Below are 19,022 nucleotides of genomic sequence, written 5' to 3'. Positions count from 1 at the left end.
CTGTTTTGACCGAGCTTTTTGGAATTTAATTTTCCATTTAAACAAAAAAAAAAAAAGAAGTCTCTTTGAAGCAGACGTAATTACAGTAGTGAAGAACGGCCCTATCCTTAGGAATATTCCTTTTTGGGTCTTGGGACCCATTCATTTTGACCAATTGTACATGATGCTCTTTGGATTCTATTTTAAAGACAGATTCTGATGGAAAATAAAGGGGCATAAAACTAAATGAAGGAACTGGACATTTCCAGTAGAGTAACATCTAGCATAAAGAAGTTTATCTGTGATATTTAACAGACAACTCATAGAGTATAGTTGTATGAATGAGTCTACTGTAAATAGAAACACCCCAGCTGGGTGTGGGATATCCTATCAGCATCCATTAGGTATGAAAATATAAATGAAGTTTTAGTAGTATTTAAATTTGAAGCTCACAGATTGTGTCTGAGCTCATGTAACTCCCGCACCTCACTGTCCGGGTTCACTTTTTGTCCTCCTGAGTATAATGGCGTGTTTTTATCTGTTGTCAGTGACTTATTGCGCAGTCACGCGTCACACCCACAGAGTGCTGCGGTGACAGTTACAGTGTGTGTCCGTATAAATGGGCAGAGGTGGACCACTGGCTTTTGTTGCACACACACTTACACACACTGCTGTGGGGTTCTGCTCACATTTCAGAGGTACTTTCAGGAGCAGCGCCTCGCTTTTCGTTTTACTTTCGCTTTTCCACGCGTCCAGTGCGGGACAGAGGAGCGAGTATCAGCCGTGGCCCATTCAGAAGGTGAGTTTACAACACCGGCTGTAGTCATGAGATGTAACAACACGCATTACACACACATTGTGGAGTGTAACTCTATTTTATTCTTTATTTATGCGGATGTGCGCGTGGTTTGAAAGCTGGTCGCGCGCGAGTTCGTTTCCGGGTACTTGAACGCAGCACTGCCGTTAAAATCAGTCTGGATTCAGTCTGTAAAATTCAACATCCAATTCCTATATTTTCTGAATAATATGGTCACACTTTGATCATGCGAAGGTTTAAGGATGGATTAATCACATATATGTTTTTAGAAAGTCTCTAAATATCTTTTTAAACACCTCCTGTTGCCTATTCCGCACAGTTTTCCGTGACTCCATATTGTTTAAAGCAGGGGTCTGCAACTTTTGCCTTCATAGGAGGCATTCAGCCTCAGCTCACCTGGATTAAAGTCATTCAGGAGCCACAAAATCTACTTTATCTTCTCAGTCAAGACAGAAAAAAAGTACACTCTTATAAAATTGTAAATGTTATGTCCCTTTTTAAATTTTCAATATATTTGCAAATATTTTTTTAAAAAAATAGTAAACTAAGTAATATCATAGTTCATAAATTTGCCAAATTTAAGATATTTTAGTAAGATTTCTATTTTTAAAAAACATTAGATACAAAAGAAAAAAAGAAAAAATGGCTGAAATTGCAAAAAAAAAAAATTGAAATTTCAAAACTGTTCTGAAATTTCCTAAATTTGCAAAATAATATTTAAAAACTGTCTTTTAAAAAATTTGCCAATTTTTAATAATTTAAAAAGAATTGGAAAAAAATGCAGATATTGGAAAAAAAAGTGAAATTTAAAAATTTGGAAAATCTTAAAAAAATTGGAACATTGATCTTTAAATTTGTAAAAATTCTACAATAATGATTTTCAAAAAAATTGAAAAAATAAAGAAATAACTAATAAGACAAATAATTGATAAGTAATAAAATAATAAATTAAAATCTGCATTTCACTGATATTTTTTCAAATCTACAGGGAGCCACAGCAAAAGAGCCGCAGGTTGCAGACCCCTGGTTTAAAGGGACAGGGCGACTTCTGTGAGATGAAAGTGAAAATAGAAGCTACAAATATTGAATGGACATCATGTGCATTGGTTAAAACGTTTATAGAAACTTAGTTTATTACAATTTTACCTTTAAATTTTTTTAAATAGTAAAAAAAAAGGGAACAAATCCTCACTTTACAGCTTGTAAGCGCTAATTTGAATTAATAAATGTTCTGCAATGAAATTGTGGAAACATATATTTGATATGACAACATTTTTTGTGGAGCTAATTTGAAATATTTTTCCCTTGAGTAAGAACAAAACCCACTCACTATCTTAACTTAGTGTGAGATGTCTAAAATATTTAAATGTATGCATTTAACACATGTTTTGTCGTCCTATTAAATGGTTCAAATAATAATTATAATAAAAATCCTACTTTTTTGTATTTGAGCTACTCTTCATGATGTAATTTTAAACTGCTGTCTAACTTTTCCTCAAAGTGCAGGGTTTTTTTCTCCTCATGGGCGTTGTCAGTTGTATATATTAGAGAGAAACACTCCTCGGTTTACTCCCAGCTATGAAATGTAATCATAGCACATCTCTGTGTCTTTTCAAAACTATCTGCAAGGATTTTTCAACTTGCAACAGTACGTTAACTCTAAATATCTGCTGCTTATTACAGGATAACCCTGCATCATCAAACATGGCAGCCATCAGCACCTCAAACACAGACTTCGCCTTGGACCTTCTCCGAACCCTGAGCCAAGCAGATCCCTCCGGAAACATCTTCGTCTCCCCGCTCAGCATCAGCTCAGCCCTGGCGATGGTTTGCCTGGGGGCTCAGGGAGACACTGCTGCTCAGATGACTAAGGTCAGGAGTCACAGCCCTGCATTAATTAATTCAACCACATTTGTATAGTACCCTTCACATGCAGACTCAGTCAGTCAGTCACAGTCACAGGTAAGAGGAGTGTCCTGAGACAGGCGAAGTCTAAAGACTGTACTTTGACCCCAATAAATACCTCTGAAACAAGTCATGTATTGTTCCCTTTTCAACGCAAGATTGAAGCTTGCACAATAAGCTTCAGTTTCAGGTCTGTTTGCTTTTTAAAGTGCAGGAAATCCTCAAGGCTTTGTTCTACATCATGATAAATGACCTCTGCAGGATGAGTCAATGCACAAAACATTAAATCATGCCAATGTAAGGAGGCACTTAGTGGTTAGTGCATATTACTGCAAGAACCTGTTTGATTTTAAGATGCAAGTGCGCAGTGAAAGATGATAATTTACTTCCATAAAGGCCTCCAGACTTTTGAAAGCTCACCTTTGAGTTTCAGACTGATGTGGTCTGTATTTCACTTAATCAATCAGATGATGTCAAGGTTGGAGCTCCAGAGAAAATAGTCTGTATTTTTATTTGAATTGTGAGAAGTGAAGCCAAAATACCATCGAGATAGATATGGACATAGTAAACTGAGATTTGCTCTAACTTGCAGTTCCTCCTTTAGTCCAGAGGTCTTCAACAGGGGATGCACTGCCCCCAGGGGGTCCATAGAGGTATTGCAGGGGATCCGTGAAATTTTGGGTTGATTAGGCAATTTTTTATATTTTAAATAATTATTCCAGAATATTTCAGTTTCAGCACAAAGGTTCACTCAGCATTTACTTCTAGCTTCTCCAGACAGAGGAAGACCCGCCTCCATCACTGCTCAGCCAATCACACGGCGGCATGATTCATACTGGCTCTATCCTCAGAAAAGCTTAATATTTAGCTAAGTACGTGTCATGGTTTAACAAAACACAAGGGGTCCCTTTTTCCATCATTTAAAGGGGGGCCTTGGTCTGAAAAAACGTTTAAAACCCCTGCTCCAGTCCACTAATCAGGTCTTGTTTGTCAACAAAGCTGTTGACCATGATGCCAAACTCACTCTTTTTTTAGCATCAACTAACCAGTTAAAATTAAGAATACCAGAAAAATACATAAATATCAACAAAAGAGCCAACAGGAATTATGATTGATAAGGGGAATATCTTTAGGATCTATACTGCAGCCAGCCACCAGGGGGAGCACTGAATGTTTCGGCTTCACTTGCATGATTTCATAAAAAAAATCATAATAACGGGAAATTTAATCCAGTTATTAGGACCTAAGGGTTGTTTTTACCACAAAAAACAATGATGGCAAGAGGGAAATTAATTCATTTCACTCAGCAAATATAACTGAATGACGCCCATTGTTTGACTTTCACCCTCCTCCCCCACATAGCTAATATTACCCCAAATGCTGCCGCCACAGCAATCCATTACCAGCCATAAATAAACAGGAAGTAGCTTTTTTTTTATAGGTTTAAAATGCAACAGTCAACAAACATTGTATACAGTGGCAATGTTGAGTTTTATTATGTTTGGTTTGAGTTTTATTGAGCAGTGCAGCTAAATGGCTCAATTGCAACCCCCATAAACTTACATGTGCAACATAGAGAAGCAGGCTTTGGTTGACTCATATATCAAGATCTACAATAAAACCTCTTGGATTTATGCCCCCTACTACCCAAAGCTTCATCTTCAGCTTTTTGGATTCCATAAATTAAATCTGTTTTCTCAACTCTTCCACAGGCTCTCTGTTTTGGCCCTGGTGACGGCGTTCATGCAGACTTCCGGACTCTGAACACTGACATCAACTCACCTTCTGCTTCTTACATCCTGAAACTGGCCAACCGACTGTACGGAGAAACTACAGCCAACTTCCTCCCCGTGAGTTTGCGTTGAACACCTCTTTTTGTGACGATCGGTGTGTTTCAGATGTACAAACGGCATCACATGTACAAGTTAGAGCAGTTTTATGATGCTTGTCCAATCTAGACTGATATATCTAAAGGTGAGGGCCACATACACAATACTTCCTACTCACCTGTGACATGAACACCTGACAGGCACCACATGACCAGTTAATAAAGCACATATCTCCCTCTAGTGGTCAAAGTAAAGTCCTACGTACAAACTTTTTATATTCAAGATGTTTTATCTCTCTGAATGTGTGTGCAAATGTGTGTAAAACACCTCTCATAGAAGGTAAACAGAATACTTAAGCTCTATTTTTTCTACTTTTGTAATATTTAGTGGGTTTTGAAATATTTGAAATTAATTATTAATAATTATGAAATATTTTCTACTCTGCAGAAATTCCTTGAAGCCACGCAGAAGTACTACCAGGCTGATCTGAAGACTGTAGACTTCATCGGCTCTCCTGAGGTCTGCAGAGAGGAGATCAACAGCTGGGTTGAGCAGCAGACAGAAAGTAAAACTTGATGCTTTGTTCTCACACAGAAACATTTGCAGCTGTCTTTCAACAGCACCCCGTATGAACTTTAGTCCTCTTTCCGTTTCCTCTCAGATAAAATCAAAGATCTTCTGAAACCAGGAACAGTCAGCTCTATGACAAGGCTGGCTCTGGTTAATGCCATCTACTTCAAGGGGAACTGGAAGAACCGTTTCGATGGAGCAGACACCAAAGAAATGCCCTTCAAAGTCAAACAGGTGAAAACTGAAGTTTCAAACTCTTAAAGCTCACTGAAGATCTTTAGATTGAATCCATTAATTCTTTCCTTGTGTGTCTTGAACATCAGAATCAGAGCAAGCCAGTCCAGATGATGTACCAGATGAAGAAGCTACCCTACAACTACATCCCTGGTCCAGACGGGGGTCTGCAGATCCTGGAGCTGCCGTACGTTGATGATGAGCTCAGCATGATCATCCTGCTGCCCTCAGAGTCTACAGACGGCTCTGATCCTCTGCTGAAGGTACATGAACTAGAAGCAGCAGTTTCTGAAAAGTATGACATATTAGTGTTTGGTCGCTGATGTGATGTTTTAATTTTGTTTCAGCTGGAGAAAGAGCTAACACGTGAGCGTCTGGACGAGTGGACCACCAGAGAAAACATGGACACCCACTCTGAAGTCCTGGTTCATCTACCCAAGTTCAAGCTGGAGGAAGACTACGAGCTGAAGGAGCCCCTCTCCAAACTGGGCATGGCAGACGTGTTCTGCGCCGCGAAGGCAGATCTGTCCGGCATGAACGGTGAAGGAGGACTCTTCCTGTCTACGGTGGCCCACAAGGCCTTCGTGGAGGTGAACGAGGAGGGGACGGAGGCGGCTGCAGCCACAGCAGGCATCGCCTCTTTTTGTATGTTAAGGGAGGAACACTTCACAGCCGACCACCCCTTCCTCTTCTTCATCAGGCACAACAAGACCAAGTCCATCCTCTTCCTCGGCAGGTTCTCGTCTCCTCAGTAGACAGGACAAGAAGAGGAAGATGTTGGATTGAATCAAATAAAAAAATATTCTTAATTTTTGAAGTGAAGGCTGTATTTCATTCTATTAATATTTTTAATTAAAAATCAAGTTATACGTTGTTTTGCTTTGAAATGTTAGATGAAGCTCTCTCAATAATTAATAAACAAATTTAAATATTCGTGGTTTATTTTCCTTATTTTAACTCCTGAATGAACTTAAGTAAACAGTCTATGAAACGGAGAAATAAAAACATATATTTGGAGTTTTCTTTTTGGTATTTTTTTTTTAATAAAGTAGATTTTATGTTGTTTGGTCCAAGTGAGGGCAGTGGATCATCCAAAGAAAGTGAGCTAGTTAACTGGAAAAAAATATATATCCTGTTGAGTTTTAGGGATGAAAGCAGAATGAACAATGATCCACCTCCTTCAAGTACACTCGACCTTGGACAATAACAACGGAACAGGACTTCCAAGTTTCATACCATGGGCTTAAAGAAATGCACCCAATATCAGTTTTTCTAAACTGTGCACAAGATTTAGTATATTTAATGGAATAACTTAAATTTGGATTAAATGAAATAAAACTCATAACATAACATGCGATTTTAAAAGCTGGTAAAACATATTTCTTTACTGACTGTTAGATCATAAAGGATAAACAGATCAAGATTTGAGATAGTACTTTTGACAAACTCATCAAAACAATAAGTTATTTGGTTTACCCTGTAAACTGGGTAACTACTTTGAAATTTGCTCAAATGAGTTCAAATGTGTAATAACTTAGTAGCTGAAATTCTCTTTCTCTCCACTGAGAGGCAGTAATATTAAACATCATGTGAAGCGTAAGGAAGCAGTAAATATGTTTCAATTGTTTTTATGTAAAGATGATAAAGAAAAGATTGACAACACCATAGTGTCAGGATTTTTATACATTTTGAAAAGTTACTTGTAAAGTGGTTCATATTTCTTGTAGTCCAGATATCTTAATGTTCCTTAGACATGCAACATAGAGCTTTCACTAATAAAATAATGAAAAAAAGGCCGTACTAAGTGAGCACCTTTAATAGAATTATTTTTACATAAATTATACGTAAAAAAATAAGTACAGACTAAAACAGAAATTTTTGTACTGCTTTTGTAATTTAAATTCAGTAGTAAAGTCAATTTCATAAAATAAAATACCCCCAAACTTTGGTTTTGTTCTTCTAGAACAGGGGTCTGCAACCTGCGACTCTAGAGCCTCATGCGACTCTTTGACTCCTTTACAGTGGCTCATTGAAGCTTTGAAAAATATTTTTAAAATAACAGGGTTTTTTAAATTTTTCTTACAGATGGTATTAATGATAACTACACAACCACTAAGTTAAACCATAAAACAACACTTTTTAATAAAAAATACATTGCCTCTTGAAATAAAGCTTTAAATTTTTTGGATTTTTTTTTAATTTCAATTTTCTGACATTTTTGCAAATGATGAAAAAAAAATCCATATATTTTGAAGATTGAGCAAATTTTTGAATTCTTTATAAAAATCTCAGTTTTTTTTTTTGCAATTTTAGAAAGTTTTTCAATTTTTTGGAAGTCAAGCAAAATTTTGAAATTGCATTATTAAGTGTTTTTTTTTTTTTTCAAATTTACATTTCAGCACGTTTTGAAATGTGAAATTTTTTCACATTTTCTAATTCCTTTTTTATTCTGCAATTTTTTTTTTTTTTAAATTTTCAACTTACTGAAACTTAATAAATTTTGCAAGTTTGTAAAATCTATGACATTACAACTTTTTTTCCCCTTAAATTTGCAAATTTATTAAAAATAAAATACTAAGATATTAGTTCACTAATATCATCCCTTTTCACGAGATTATATAATTTTTTGTCTTAATTTGAAGATAAAGTAGATTTTGTGGCTCCCGAGTGACTTTCATCCAGGTGTGCTGAGGCAAAACGGCTCTTTGGAAAGTAAAGGTTGCAGATTCCTGTTCCAGAACAAACTACTCACTTTCTCAAAAAAACGGAAACAGTCGTTAACGTTTTGATGTAAAAGTCGGGCATCTTATTACAATTTATATATGAATCCGTTGAGGGTGATATATGTTTACACTTCATGTAAGGATAACGTCTACATATTTCCACACGCATGAAATCACTTCTGGTTGGGTTTATAAGCAGCAAAATTCGAGATTTTCATGGATGAAATCTTATTGTGAAATCCTTGACCGGAAGTTGTTTATGACATTATGGCTTTACACCGGCCTTTCTGCTACGGTCACTGCTAACGGCTGAGGAACATGCTTTACATATGTGTTAACCAGAGACCGTTAGCTCAAGGCACAATAAGGCAGCGATAGGGGAAGAAAAGACAGTTAGTTTAAGGTATTAAACTGTTATTTCCCAACCTGTGGTTCACTTTTTGTCGCTACTTTAATAGAGCAGTGAAAGCGACAGCCGTTGCATTTTAGCTAATAAGGTTAGCATGTGTGCCTGCATTTCCTAATGGCACAAACTTTGTTATAACACCTCTGATGCAGTGCAGGTTTAAAGGCGGAAAGTTTGCTTTGGGAAACCGTTAAGGTAAGCCATCGAAAGAAGTCACTATTCTCCAGATAATATAGTTTTTGGAGTTTGTTTGATAGAGTTTGGGTTTGTTTGGTTTCTCTGATATGTAAATGAGCTGTTCTTAGATACATGATACAGCTGTTAGGCGGATTCCTCAGTGACGTGGCCTTACCTGAGCCTTTACCTTGCTTTACCTTTGGGTTGGCGACACACCCACAAACACTAACATACAAACACATACTTGTAGGCAGTTAGACAATACCAGAATAACAACATTGGCTTGGAAGCTGTAGTACTTAAGGTTAAAGCTACAGTGGGGAGTGTTTAACTGTTGGTGTCAGGTTGAAATGAAGCCTGATGCTACTTTATGCTCTTTGAAAGCAAAGTAGACTGATTCCTCCAGGACTGTCAACTTCTTTTCTGTACTTTTGATGTCAGTAACTGCAGAAAGAGGGTAAGTGTAACACATCATTGTCTTGGCTTTGGAGAAAATGTGTTTTTTTTTTAATCAAGTCTTACTTTCCCCGTTTTCATATTACAATACATTTAAATCCTTAGCAGGCTGATGCTGTAGGTCGTCTCTCTTGAACTTTGTGTGTTTCTTTTCTCTAGGAAAGAGCTCACACATTGCTATACAACTGACATGTTTATTAGAGGTGTGAAATCACATTGACGTCACAACATGATGTGGTACTTTGACCTGTGATAAAATATCGATATTGCAACTCTTACTATTGATATTTTTGTTAAAATAATTAAAAAAAATACTTCAGGTGAGTTTAAAGTACAATATGTCTTCTGCACCTTCACTGTGGTGGGTGGCGCTGAAGAGCTACTCCTGTGCATGTTGCACTTAAACTGTATAATAAATATAATCTCAAAGTAAATTTAAAATATTTTATTCCCAAACTTGATGATGTGGGTTTTGATGCTGTAAACATCAATGTTTTCTCCCTGTTCTTGGGTCCGTTAGTTTAAAATCATTTAAAGTTTAATTTTTTACAGTGTAGTTGACTGATAAAATTATAACCAAAGTCATGTTTTACGCAAAATTGTTTTATGATTAACACTGATTACACCAAGTGGCATTTATCAGTTTTACCAACTGACCAAGTCTTTAAACTAATATTTTTTTGCAACATCAGTTTAATGTCTCTGTACTTTACATGACAAACTTGTGATATCGTGATATTATCATATCGTTAAGTTCTTGCCCATACTCACTCCTAATGTTTTTTCTTTTTTACTGATTTTCAACTGTCTTAAGTTTTGAATTATTTTTGTTCGTACAGAGAGACTACAGTTTGAAAAACTGAGTCAAATTCCTTGTATTGTTTTTGGAAGGCACCTGATGAACAAACCTGAATCTAATTCTGTACCTGAGGAACTGCTACACCTGAATCTCCCCCCTCAAGAATAAACTACATCTTATTCTAGTTCAGAATATTACGTTTTCTTTGTTTTCATGATGTTTCCTCTTTTGTGATTTTGTGTCTTGCTTCCTCCAGATGAACGGTCACAGTGAACACGTCGCTCCGCTGAGGGTGTTGGTGACAGGAGGGTCCGGCTTGGTGGGCAGAGCCATTCAACATGTGGTCAAAGAGGAGGGCGGTGCCAGAGAGGGGGAAGAATGGACCTTTCTTTCTTCTAAAGATGCCAACCTCATGTGAGAATGAACTCACTTTAACCAGCTGCATGTACTTTCTTCTTATTGACCCATGTAAAGTAAACATATCAGAGTGTGTCTTTTTTCTGTCTCTGTCCTACACTCTGTGTGGTTGTGCTCTCCGCAGGAATGCTGACGAGACACGGGCAGTGTTTGAAAAATATCGTCCAACTCACGTCATTCACCTGGCTGCTATGGTGGGAGGACTCTTCAAGAACTTGAAGTACAACCTTGACTTCTGGGTAAGATGACACACATGTGCCATCTCTGCTGAAAGACTTTCATGTTTGATCTTAAGAATTTTATCTTCATGTTCCCCTAAACTCTTAATGATTTATCAGTTACATGTTTTGTTTTCCCCTTCAGAGGAACAATATCTACATCAATGATAACGTGCTGCAGGCGGCATATGAAGTTGGAGCAGTCAAGGTCGTTTCCTGTCTCTCCACTTGCATCTTTCCTGATAAGACCACCTACCCAATAGATGAGACTATGGTAAGAGAAGCACATAAGCTGCCATGTGTCTGTAAACATGTGAACAACAAATAACTTTAATTTTCTTCTAATTCAAGATCCATAATGGTCCACCTCATGAGTCAAACTTTGGCTATGCCTATGCAAAGAGAATGATTGATGTCAGTAACAAGTGAGTGCTCTATTTGTGTGCTGTGTTGATAGTTTTTCACATTAACAGGAGTGAGAGTAGTGTGTTAAACTCTGTTTGTGTTTCACAGGGCGTACTTCCAGCAGCAAGGTCAGTGTTACACATCTGTGATTCCCACAAATGTGTTTGGACCTCATGATAACTTTAATATTGAAGACGGTCATGTGCTGCCAGGCCTCATACACAAAGCTTACATCGCTCGGAGTAAGTTATTTTACCCTTCAAGTTTGATTTTCTCAGGTATAGATAAGTGCTTTGAATTTGAAAGACTTCTCCTGTGTGTGATTAGAGGAAGGGAAGCCCCTGGTGGTGTGGGGCTCCGGCACTCCCAGAAGACAGTTCATCTACTCTCTGGACCTGGCTCGTCTCTTCCTGTGGGTCCTGAGAGATTATCCAGAGGTTGATCCCATCATTCTCTCTGGTGAGTCCTCATTCACAGCATGTGAAAAACAAAAGCAGGGAATGATATATGATAAAGACTGTGTGGTGTGTGATGGTTTGCAGTCGGAGAAGAAGATGAAGTCTCCATTAAAGAAGCGGCAGAGGCTGTTGCAGAAGCAATGGACTTAAAAGAAGTGGTCGTATCCTTTTGAACATTCTTTGTGATCTCTTTTAAAAATTAAAGGGGTTTCTTTTTTTTTTAAACTTGCACTAAAGTCAAACATTTATTGTCTTTTTTCTGTATGAATGAAAGGGATTTGAAACCTTTCCCTACAAAGTTTGTCTGTTCTCCCCCTGCATGAGTTCTCTCTTAATATTCACGGTCCAGCCACTCTTTTGAATTATTTTGAGTTAGAATTTATTTATTTGGTAGGGACGATGCAGTTGAACATAGTTCTCAATAAAGCATAAGTCTGATGTGCAGTGCAGAGTTTATAGTGAGTAGTACTTTCCAACTCTTGTCCCTAGTTGGGCCTTTAAGTAACTATATCACAAAATGTGCATTTGCCAGCAATACAATGGCAAAAAAATAGGATAACAGTAAAATAAAAAAAAATTAACCTAAAAAACAACCAGTTCCCAGTAGTGATAGGTACCTATCACATTTGAAACAATAAGGCACGATGCCTGGTACCTGGCACTCGGTATCGATACTCAATGGTACCAATTTTTGGTACTTTTTTGTGTTAATGTGGTAAAAAATGTACATTTTTTTAATAATAAAATCTCATTTTTTTCATTTGAACATATTTACTTTTCAACTTATAACCTTGAATTGTTGTGTTTATGTCCAGCATGGAAAATCACCTGCTCTTCCACTCCCTCACAGTCACAAGGATGCATTTAGGTACCTAAACATGGTACCTTTTGATTTGATGTGAATCGGTACCCGGTACTTTTGGCTGAATTCGGTCGGTACCTATAACAGTACCTCATTCGGTACCCATCCCTAATTCCCAGTTCAAACAGGAAATTGAAAACATGGAAGACTAAAAATGGTTACAGCTCTGTTTTGCCTTAAGCCAACACTTGACCTTAACAGTGAAAGATTTTAAATCTGTGTTCAGTTTGATTTAATTCAGTAATGAATTCCGAAGTTTTCCCCCCTTTAACAGAGAAGGCCAACTGTCCATATGTTGATCTACATTTTTGAATGATACAGTTTCCATTCACTGTGCTTCTTGTTACTCTGCTGCTGCTGCTCTGCCTTCGAACAAATTTGGAAAGAGGTTCAGGGGCCAGATTTCTCTGAACTACAGCGACACATCCTCAGTTGGAGCGTGAGCTGCCTGAACTTTTCTGACTTGCAGTGTCTCACTATGTCTCTGTCATTTCACATCTGCTCCTCATATCCATGCTGAGCTCTCATCCAAAGAGCACACTGCTCTCACCCACAGTAGTTGACAAGCAGGATTTGACAATGATCATGTTCCCCTGGGGAAAAACACAATTTATTTCTATAGACGCAGTAAATGGTTGTAATCGAATTGATGCCTACTGACATGAATGGGGGTGGATGAGTTAAGCTTCCTCTCACAGTCAATAAACATGTTTGTCATGTGGATTGGTGACTCTAAGTCGTCCACCAACAGGGGGAACTGTTCAACATTCATTATGATACTTCCTTGTGACTTTTGTCTCTGCTTCTTTCTTACAAGCACATAGACATAAAGAGGAGTCGTATAGTTCATGATCTGGTTATCCTGTTATTATCTATAAAAGTTTGCTCTTGACCTCACTTCAATCCTGAAGCATCCTTAACCTCAGGTGTCCAGTTTGATTCTAGCAAAGCAGACGGTCAGTTCAAGAAGACGGCCAGCAATGCAAAGCTGCGACACTACCTGCCAGACTTCACCTTCACACCCTTTAAACAAGGTGCGACACACACACAGGTTATTTTCATCAAGTGTTTTTTCACACGCCTGCACTGCTGAAATCAAAGGATGGCCTGTTTTGACTTCTTCTCTGTCCTCTCTTAGCTCTAAAGGAGACATGTGATTGGTTTGTTGCCAACTATGACTCAGCGCGGAAGTGAAATATCTGGCAATCAAGTTGGGGTGAAAGTCTGTCGACTCAGAGAGGAATCGAGGAAAGGGAGACAGGTGAAGACAGGATTGTTCATCTGCACAGACGAGACGACTGTTACTGAATGAAGTTTGTTGGTTTGATTGTCTGTTCACTCAGACAGATCGATGCCACACAGCACTCTGCTTTCTTTTAGAAGACCAGCTTCTCTCTAGTCTTTAACAAACATTACTCTATCTGGATGCTGTCATATGCTTTGGAAGTTTGAGACATTTTGGCTATTGATTAACCTCCACTCCAGGTGCTGGCACGGTTATTTTTCACTCAGAGTATTATCGTCTAGTTTTACTCTTTGTTCCAACTGATCAACTTTTCATCACTGAATTATTTTCATTTGGGGGATTTCAAGTGAGCGTTTCTTTGAAGAGAAATATTTATGGTATCATGGTAATGAAGTTTAGCTTGGACGGTTTGTCGTCAGCGTACTGGCACCAAGCTTAATAAATATTTTGTATCTGTTGTGTGTTGTGTGATTTGTCAGGAAGGTCATTTATGAGAATATTTTGGGGATTATGTTTGGTTTCTCAGGATTATATCATCATGGTGGCTGATTGAAAGAGTCAGAAAACTGGATTTATCGCTAAAAATCTCTGTTTTTACTTTATAAGAAAAAGAAAAACTGACTTAATGCCACTTACTTTTTAAATATCTGTACCTTTTAGAATTCTGACTTAAGACTTGAAATTTAAGTCTGTATTTACTTTCATTTGGAATTCAGAAAAATCAGAATTGCAAAATAAAAAGGAGAATTTATTGTTTTTGCAAGTGTGCACCAGTCCTAATACTGAAGCTTTTTTTGATTAAAGTTACTGCAGAAAAGTTCTTCATCTCCTATATGACAGAAATTTCCATTTCCTATAACTTTTGGTTTTTAATAGTTTCCTTGTCCTAGTTTGTAGGGATAAAAGATGTATCATGTTACCCTTTAACTTCCAGCAACAATACAAATCTATCAGATGAGAAAATATTAATTGTACACTCTGTTTTAAACTCAAAGGTAAAGAAATAATTTATCATCTTGAGTGCGCAGATAAAAACACGACATTAAAAGTACATTAAGAAATTAAAGTGCTTATAAGCAACTTGTACAAAGTCAAAACAGGCAGAATACATTAAAAACGAACCGTAACCTTGACTACATTTGTAGAATTGTCCGAGATAATCACTTCTGAGCACTAACCAATTAACCAAAAGATACTAAAAGTTTCATTGTTTAATAGTCCCATGTAAAATCTTAATCACATCGTCTAAAATCGGGAAAGAGAATAAGTGTCCACATAAGGAGTATTAGTTGTTTGATTTCCACCCAGGGGTTATTGTCAAATTACAATTTCCCGAGACATTGAACACGTTTGATTCCTCAAGCAAAAGCTCTAGTGCATTTTAGAAGTTTTTAAGAAATAGAGACACGCCAAGGACGCCTATAGAGAGATAAAGAGAAAAAAAGGGAACTCCTGTTGAACGGTAGAGTGAGATCGCCAGTTGAGCTATAGAGATGAATAAAATATAAGAATACAGGGATTGTGTTTGCTATTTTTCTTGTATTTGTTGGTGGTTTTGTTGATCAAAGATATGTTTAGCCCATTAAAACATTTTTGTCGCCAACCTACAACCCAGGGACCCTGGTTAGTGGAGGCACGTCTCATGGCTGTGTGGAAAACCAGACGAGCCAATGCCCACCAAGGAATCAGCAAGTGGCCTACATGCCTAATGGGGGGAAATGGCAGTCACAGATGGTCCTGTCTGGTAAAAATACAGCAGTTTGACCCAAAATGAAGTTGCCCCCCTTGAAAGGTCAATATGAAACAGCACAGTTCCAAGACCTGACCCTGGTTAATGCCTTGAAAAATGTTCAGGTTCTTAGTAGGGCCCAAGGTGGCTTCTTCCTTACCTCACAAGTAATACAAACAAGTAAGAGAGTAAAGCAACTCCTAGTTCCCCAGCCACAATGTTCCATGGTCTTACAGCTAGCCTACACTCAGCTGCTAGGCTACCATTCGGGCAAGGAGAAGACCAAAGAGAGGGTATTCCAGAAGTTCTTTTGACCAGGGGTGCACAAGGAAGTAAAGAGTGCCAGTTCATAGCCCCAAAATCAAACTACAGGAACCCACTAATCCCCTTGCCAATTATACTGTATAAACTCCCTTTGAAAGAGTAGGGATGGGCCCTTACCCAAGAGTCCTTGTTGGCACCAGTTTATTTGGTCATACCAGTATCAAGAAGCTGCCCCCCTCATAAAGGCAGATGCTTAACAAATACTAACAAAAAGCTGTTCATCTTCAGCATCTGGGTAGGGTTGCGTATAGAAGTCCTATCCTCATAGAGATGTTTACCACAGAGTCTTGGCAGCAGCACAAGAAAGTGTCACACAGATGGCAAGACAAAGACAACAGACAGCAATAAATCAACAATATGTCAAGTTCATAGATAAACAGCGTTCAGCAGTAAAAACAAGTGCACAGGCTTGTTACAAGATCCATGATCCTATTTTTATAGTACAAACTTACATGATTGTCCAGTTTCAGATTGCCTTGTAGCTCAGACAAAGATGAAGGAGCAAAAACACTTAACGCTCTTTGACCAAAGACAGAGCGAGTTCGAGGAACCACAAACAGAATCTGACTGTTTGACCAAAGGTATACCAGTGCTCTATTCTTCTTTTATGTAGGGAAGACAGACCAACTTTGTCATACAAGATGCAGTGATGTTTGCAAAGGGTAACCAGAGAGTTGAGTGTCCTATTGCATATAAATCAGGTGAGGTCTATCACCCCTAGACAGGTGGATTGGTGGAAAGATTCAACCAAACCCTCAAATCATTGTTGAGAAAGGGTGATTGTCAAGGATGGATGGAACTGGGACCGTCTCCTCCCATATCTTTTGTTTGTGGTGAGGGAAGTTCATCAAGCATCCACTGGTTTCTCAATTTTCAAACTTTTGTATTCCCGCAAGCCCAGAGGCCTACAAGACACAGCCAAAGAGACACGAGAGGAGCGACCTTGCCCTCGTCGTACTATGATTGAACATGTCGTAGTGACGTGGGACAAGGTCACAGCAGTGGTCCCGATTGCGAAGGAACTCGTGGAGAAAGCTCAATGAGACCAGGGGGCGGTGTATAACAGAGCCTCCTATCTCCAGGAATTTCAGGTGGGAGACAGAGTTCTTGGCAACATGGAAAGGACCCTGAAGTGTTGAAAAAGTTTGAGAAGTCGATCATAAAGTATGCCAACTGGGAAAGAGGAAAGATGAGCAAGTAGACCATGTTAACCTCCTAAAGAAAAGGCAGAACCTCTTTCTTCTGAGTAGTCAGACACCACCTAAATCTAGAGTTATTGAGCAACAATGGTGCAACCACTCCTCTGTGAGATTAACCATCAATCTTCTTCTCTCTGTGTTGACCTTGACCCTGCCCTGAAGGTCTCAGCACAGCAGTGGACCCACAGTGAGAGCCAAATACCTCAAACGCACTGCGAGACACCTGCTGCCAAACAAGAGCAGAGAAGAAGAAGAGCCCGGAGCTGTAACACAGCCGTGTGTTGTTCTCTTTTGATCAGGCGGCTGGATGAGCAGACCGCTGTGCTTCTCAGGACCCCAGGCCTTTGTTTTTCTTCTCTCTCTTTTTGTACAATGATGTTGACTTTAGACTGTAATGAAATCACACCTCACGCCCCGCTGTGCATTCTGGGAAGCCGAGCGGTGCGTCGAGGAGTTTCATGAAGCTACTGACAGGCTCAGCTGGAGCAGATGTTGTCATTCGTACTCAAATGTACAAGAATAACAAGAGATTAGGGGCTGCTCCGAGTGTGTGATCACCTCTGTTAAGATAGCGTCTCCTGTGATGTGAAATAAATTCCTCTGTCAGGGTCAATATGTCAAGTTCTGCTCCTAAAATTGTGTTTATTTTGTGATACTGACACTGACAGGTCAATTCTATAAGACATGTAACCCCTAAAACACAGATTTTCCACAAGATTTCCCTCTGACAGACAGAAAAAGCACCTTTTCCCACGCTTTCCGAGAGTGTCACATGAAACTTGGTGTTTGGTTTCTTTGCTCTTAATGAATTAAAGCTGAGATACTTTTAGTTTGACTCAACTTTTGTACTGAAACATCTTCAGTCATGGAAAAACTATTAGCTCGTCTTTGTTTCAACTTCTTGGTCATTTCTTGGTCATTTTAACATTTAAGAGTGGTTTCTTGCTTACGTTTAGTCTTTGGCACATCTCAGAAGTTGTCAGCTCTCACATAATGCCTGAAACAAAAGGATTATGTGAAGCCACAAAAGCAGCCATCTTGGCATTGCCAGAATTTGGCATAAGAATAGAATAGAATAGAACTTTATTTTCATTGTAACAAGTACAACGAACGTGAAGTCCCAGCAGCAATCAAGAAAACAAAAGTAAGAAAGAGTATAGAAAGTGCAAAAAGGTCAGTCTTTGTCTCCTGGATCCTGTCTGCTCACAGCAGGTGAAGCTCTTCCAATGAGGAGTTGGTGTCTGCTGTTAGCTCTGTTAGCCATGTCTGTGAATAGCATCTCTCTGCCTTCTAGTATCCCCTCTGTTGCTGGGTTAGCACAGCTAGCTTGTCCATCTTATTGGAGATAGATCTTACGTTCCCAATAACGATGGATGGAAGGACAGGTCCATGTCGTCACTTCTTAACTCACACCTAGGAACCAGCACGTCGTCCTCACCTCCTTTCCCTCACCTTGTGGGTAAACATCAGGCCTTGCAACAGTTAGCATTGACATTCTACAGGCTGCTAACAGCTAAATTCACATGTAAACAATGCAGCCATGGTTACATGTAGGATCTCCAGACAAACACAGGAGAAAAAGCAGTAAAAATATCACTGAAGACACGAAAAGTTTGGTGTCCTTGACCAACAAATGAGCCACACAAAGTAATGATCCACTCCAAATACAAGATTACAAAAGAGAGACAAAAAAGTTACGAGAAATGGAGAAAGAAGAGAGAGTTGCTGCAAAAGGCAGCCAACAGGGCGGCATAGCAAGTGAGAGACAGGTTGCCAAAAAACAAGAGATCTCCAGGAGAGCTGTTCAATACACCAAGAAAAGCAAGCCGAACATGGTACCACCAAATTGCTAGCTGGTTGAGGCAGGAAGCGTCTTTCTACCCTATGAGATGACCGTGCACACATCTGTTACTGTCCAAGTCGTCGTCAGACCTCCAGTGACCTTAAAAAAGAGTGGGCACTGTTGAGAAGTGTCATTTGTTCAGCAAGGACAGTTAAAAACCGACTTCTTGAAGCTGGTATGAAGTCACACAAGATACAGAAGAAGCCCTTCATCAGTGAGAGGCAGAGGAAAGTTACTCTTTGCTAGGGATTGCAAGGATTGGACTGTTGATGGTTGGGCAAAGGTTGGAGTTGATGTCCACTCCAGCCAACTTACTGGTTAGGAGGAGACCTGGAGAACCCTACAAACCAGACTGTCTTACCCCTACAGTAAAACATGTGGTGGATCGGTGATGGTCTGGGTTGTTTCAGTATGGGTGGATCAGGG

At 38.9% G+C, this 19,022-nt stretch overlaps 2 protein-coding genes across 2 annotated transcripts; both read left to right on the top strand.

Annotated features, from left to right (window-relative positions):
* Nucleotides 1-461: 461 nt before the first annotated feature.
* On the top strand, nucleotides 462-6,222 carry serpinb1 (serpin peptidase inhibitor, clade B (ovalbumin), member 1). Its single transcript, XM_074668228.1, has 7 exons — nucleotides 462-778; nucleotides 2,480-2,668; nucleotides 4,414-4,551; nucleotides 4,978-5,095; nucleotides 5,192-5,334; nucleotides 5,424-5,597; nucleotides 5,682-6,222. The coding sequence occupies exons 1-7, from the start codon at nucleotides 599-601 to the stop codon at nucleotides 6,087-6,089; spliced, it is 1,350 nt and encodes a 449-aa protein (XP_074524329.1). The 5' UTR covers nucleotides 462-598; the 3' UTR covers nucleotides 6,090-6,222.
* Nucleotides 6,223-8,309: 2,087 nt separating this feature from the next.
* Nucleotides 8,310-13,470, top strand: LOC141788999 (GDP-L-fucose synthase-like). The gene is made up of 10 exons (XM_074668240.1): nucleotides 8,310-8,658; nucleotides 10,152-10,309; nucleotides 10,437-10,551; nucleotides 10,676-10,804; nucleotides 10,882-10,955; nucleotides 11,044-11,177; nucleotides 11,263-11,394; nucleotides 11,478-11,554; nucleotides 13,190-13,289; nucleotides 13,394-13,470. The coding sequence occupies exons 2-10, from the start codon at nucleotides 10,152-10,154 to the stop codon at nucleotides 13,447-13,449; spliced, it is 975 nt and encodes a 324-aa protein (XP_074524341.1). The 5' UTR covers nucleotides 8,310-8,658; the 3' UTR covers nucleotides 13,450-13,470.
* The last annotated feature ends 5,552 nt before the right edge of the window (nucleotides 13,471-19,022 follow it).

The sequence above is a fragment of the Halichoeres trimaculatus genome, unplaced genomic scaffold (assembly GCF_033239565.1).
Source record: "Halichoeres trimaculatus isolate MK-OKI-2021-1 unplaced genomic scaffold, fHalTri1.1 fHalTri1_scaffold_4, whole genome shotgun sequence".
Classification (NCBI taxonomy): domain Eukaryota; kingdom Metazoa; phylum Chordata; class Actinopteri; order Labriformes; family Labridae; genus Halichoeres; species Halichoeres trimaculatus.
Note: the sequence above shows the minus strand (reverse complement) of the source record. Positions and strands in the feature narration are given on the sequence as shown.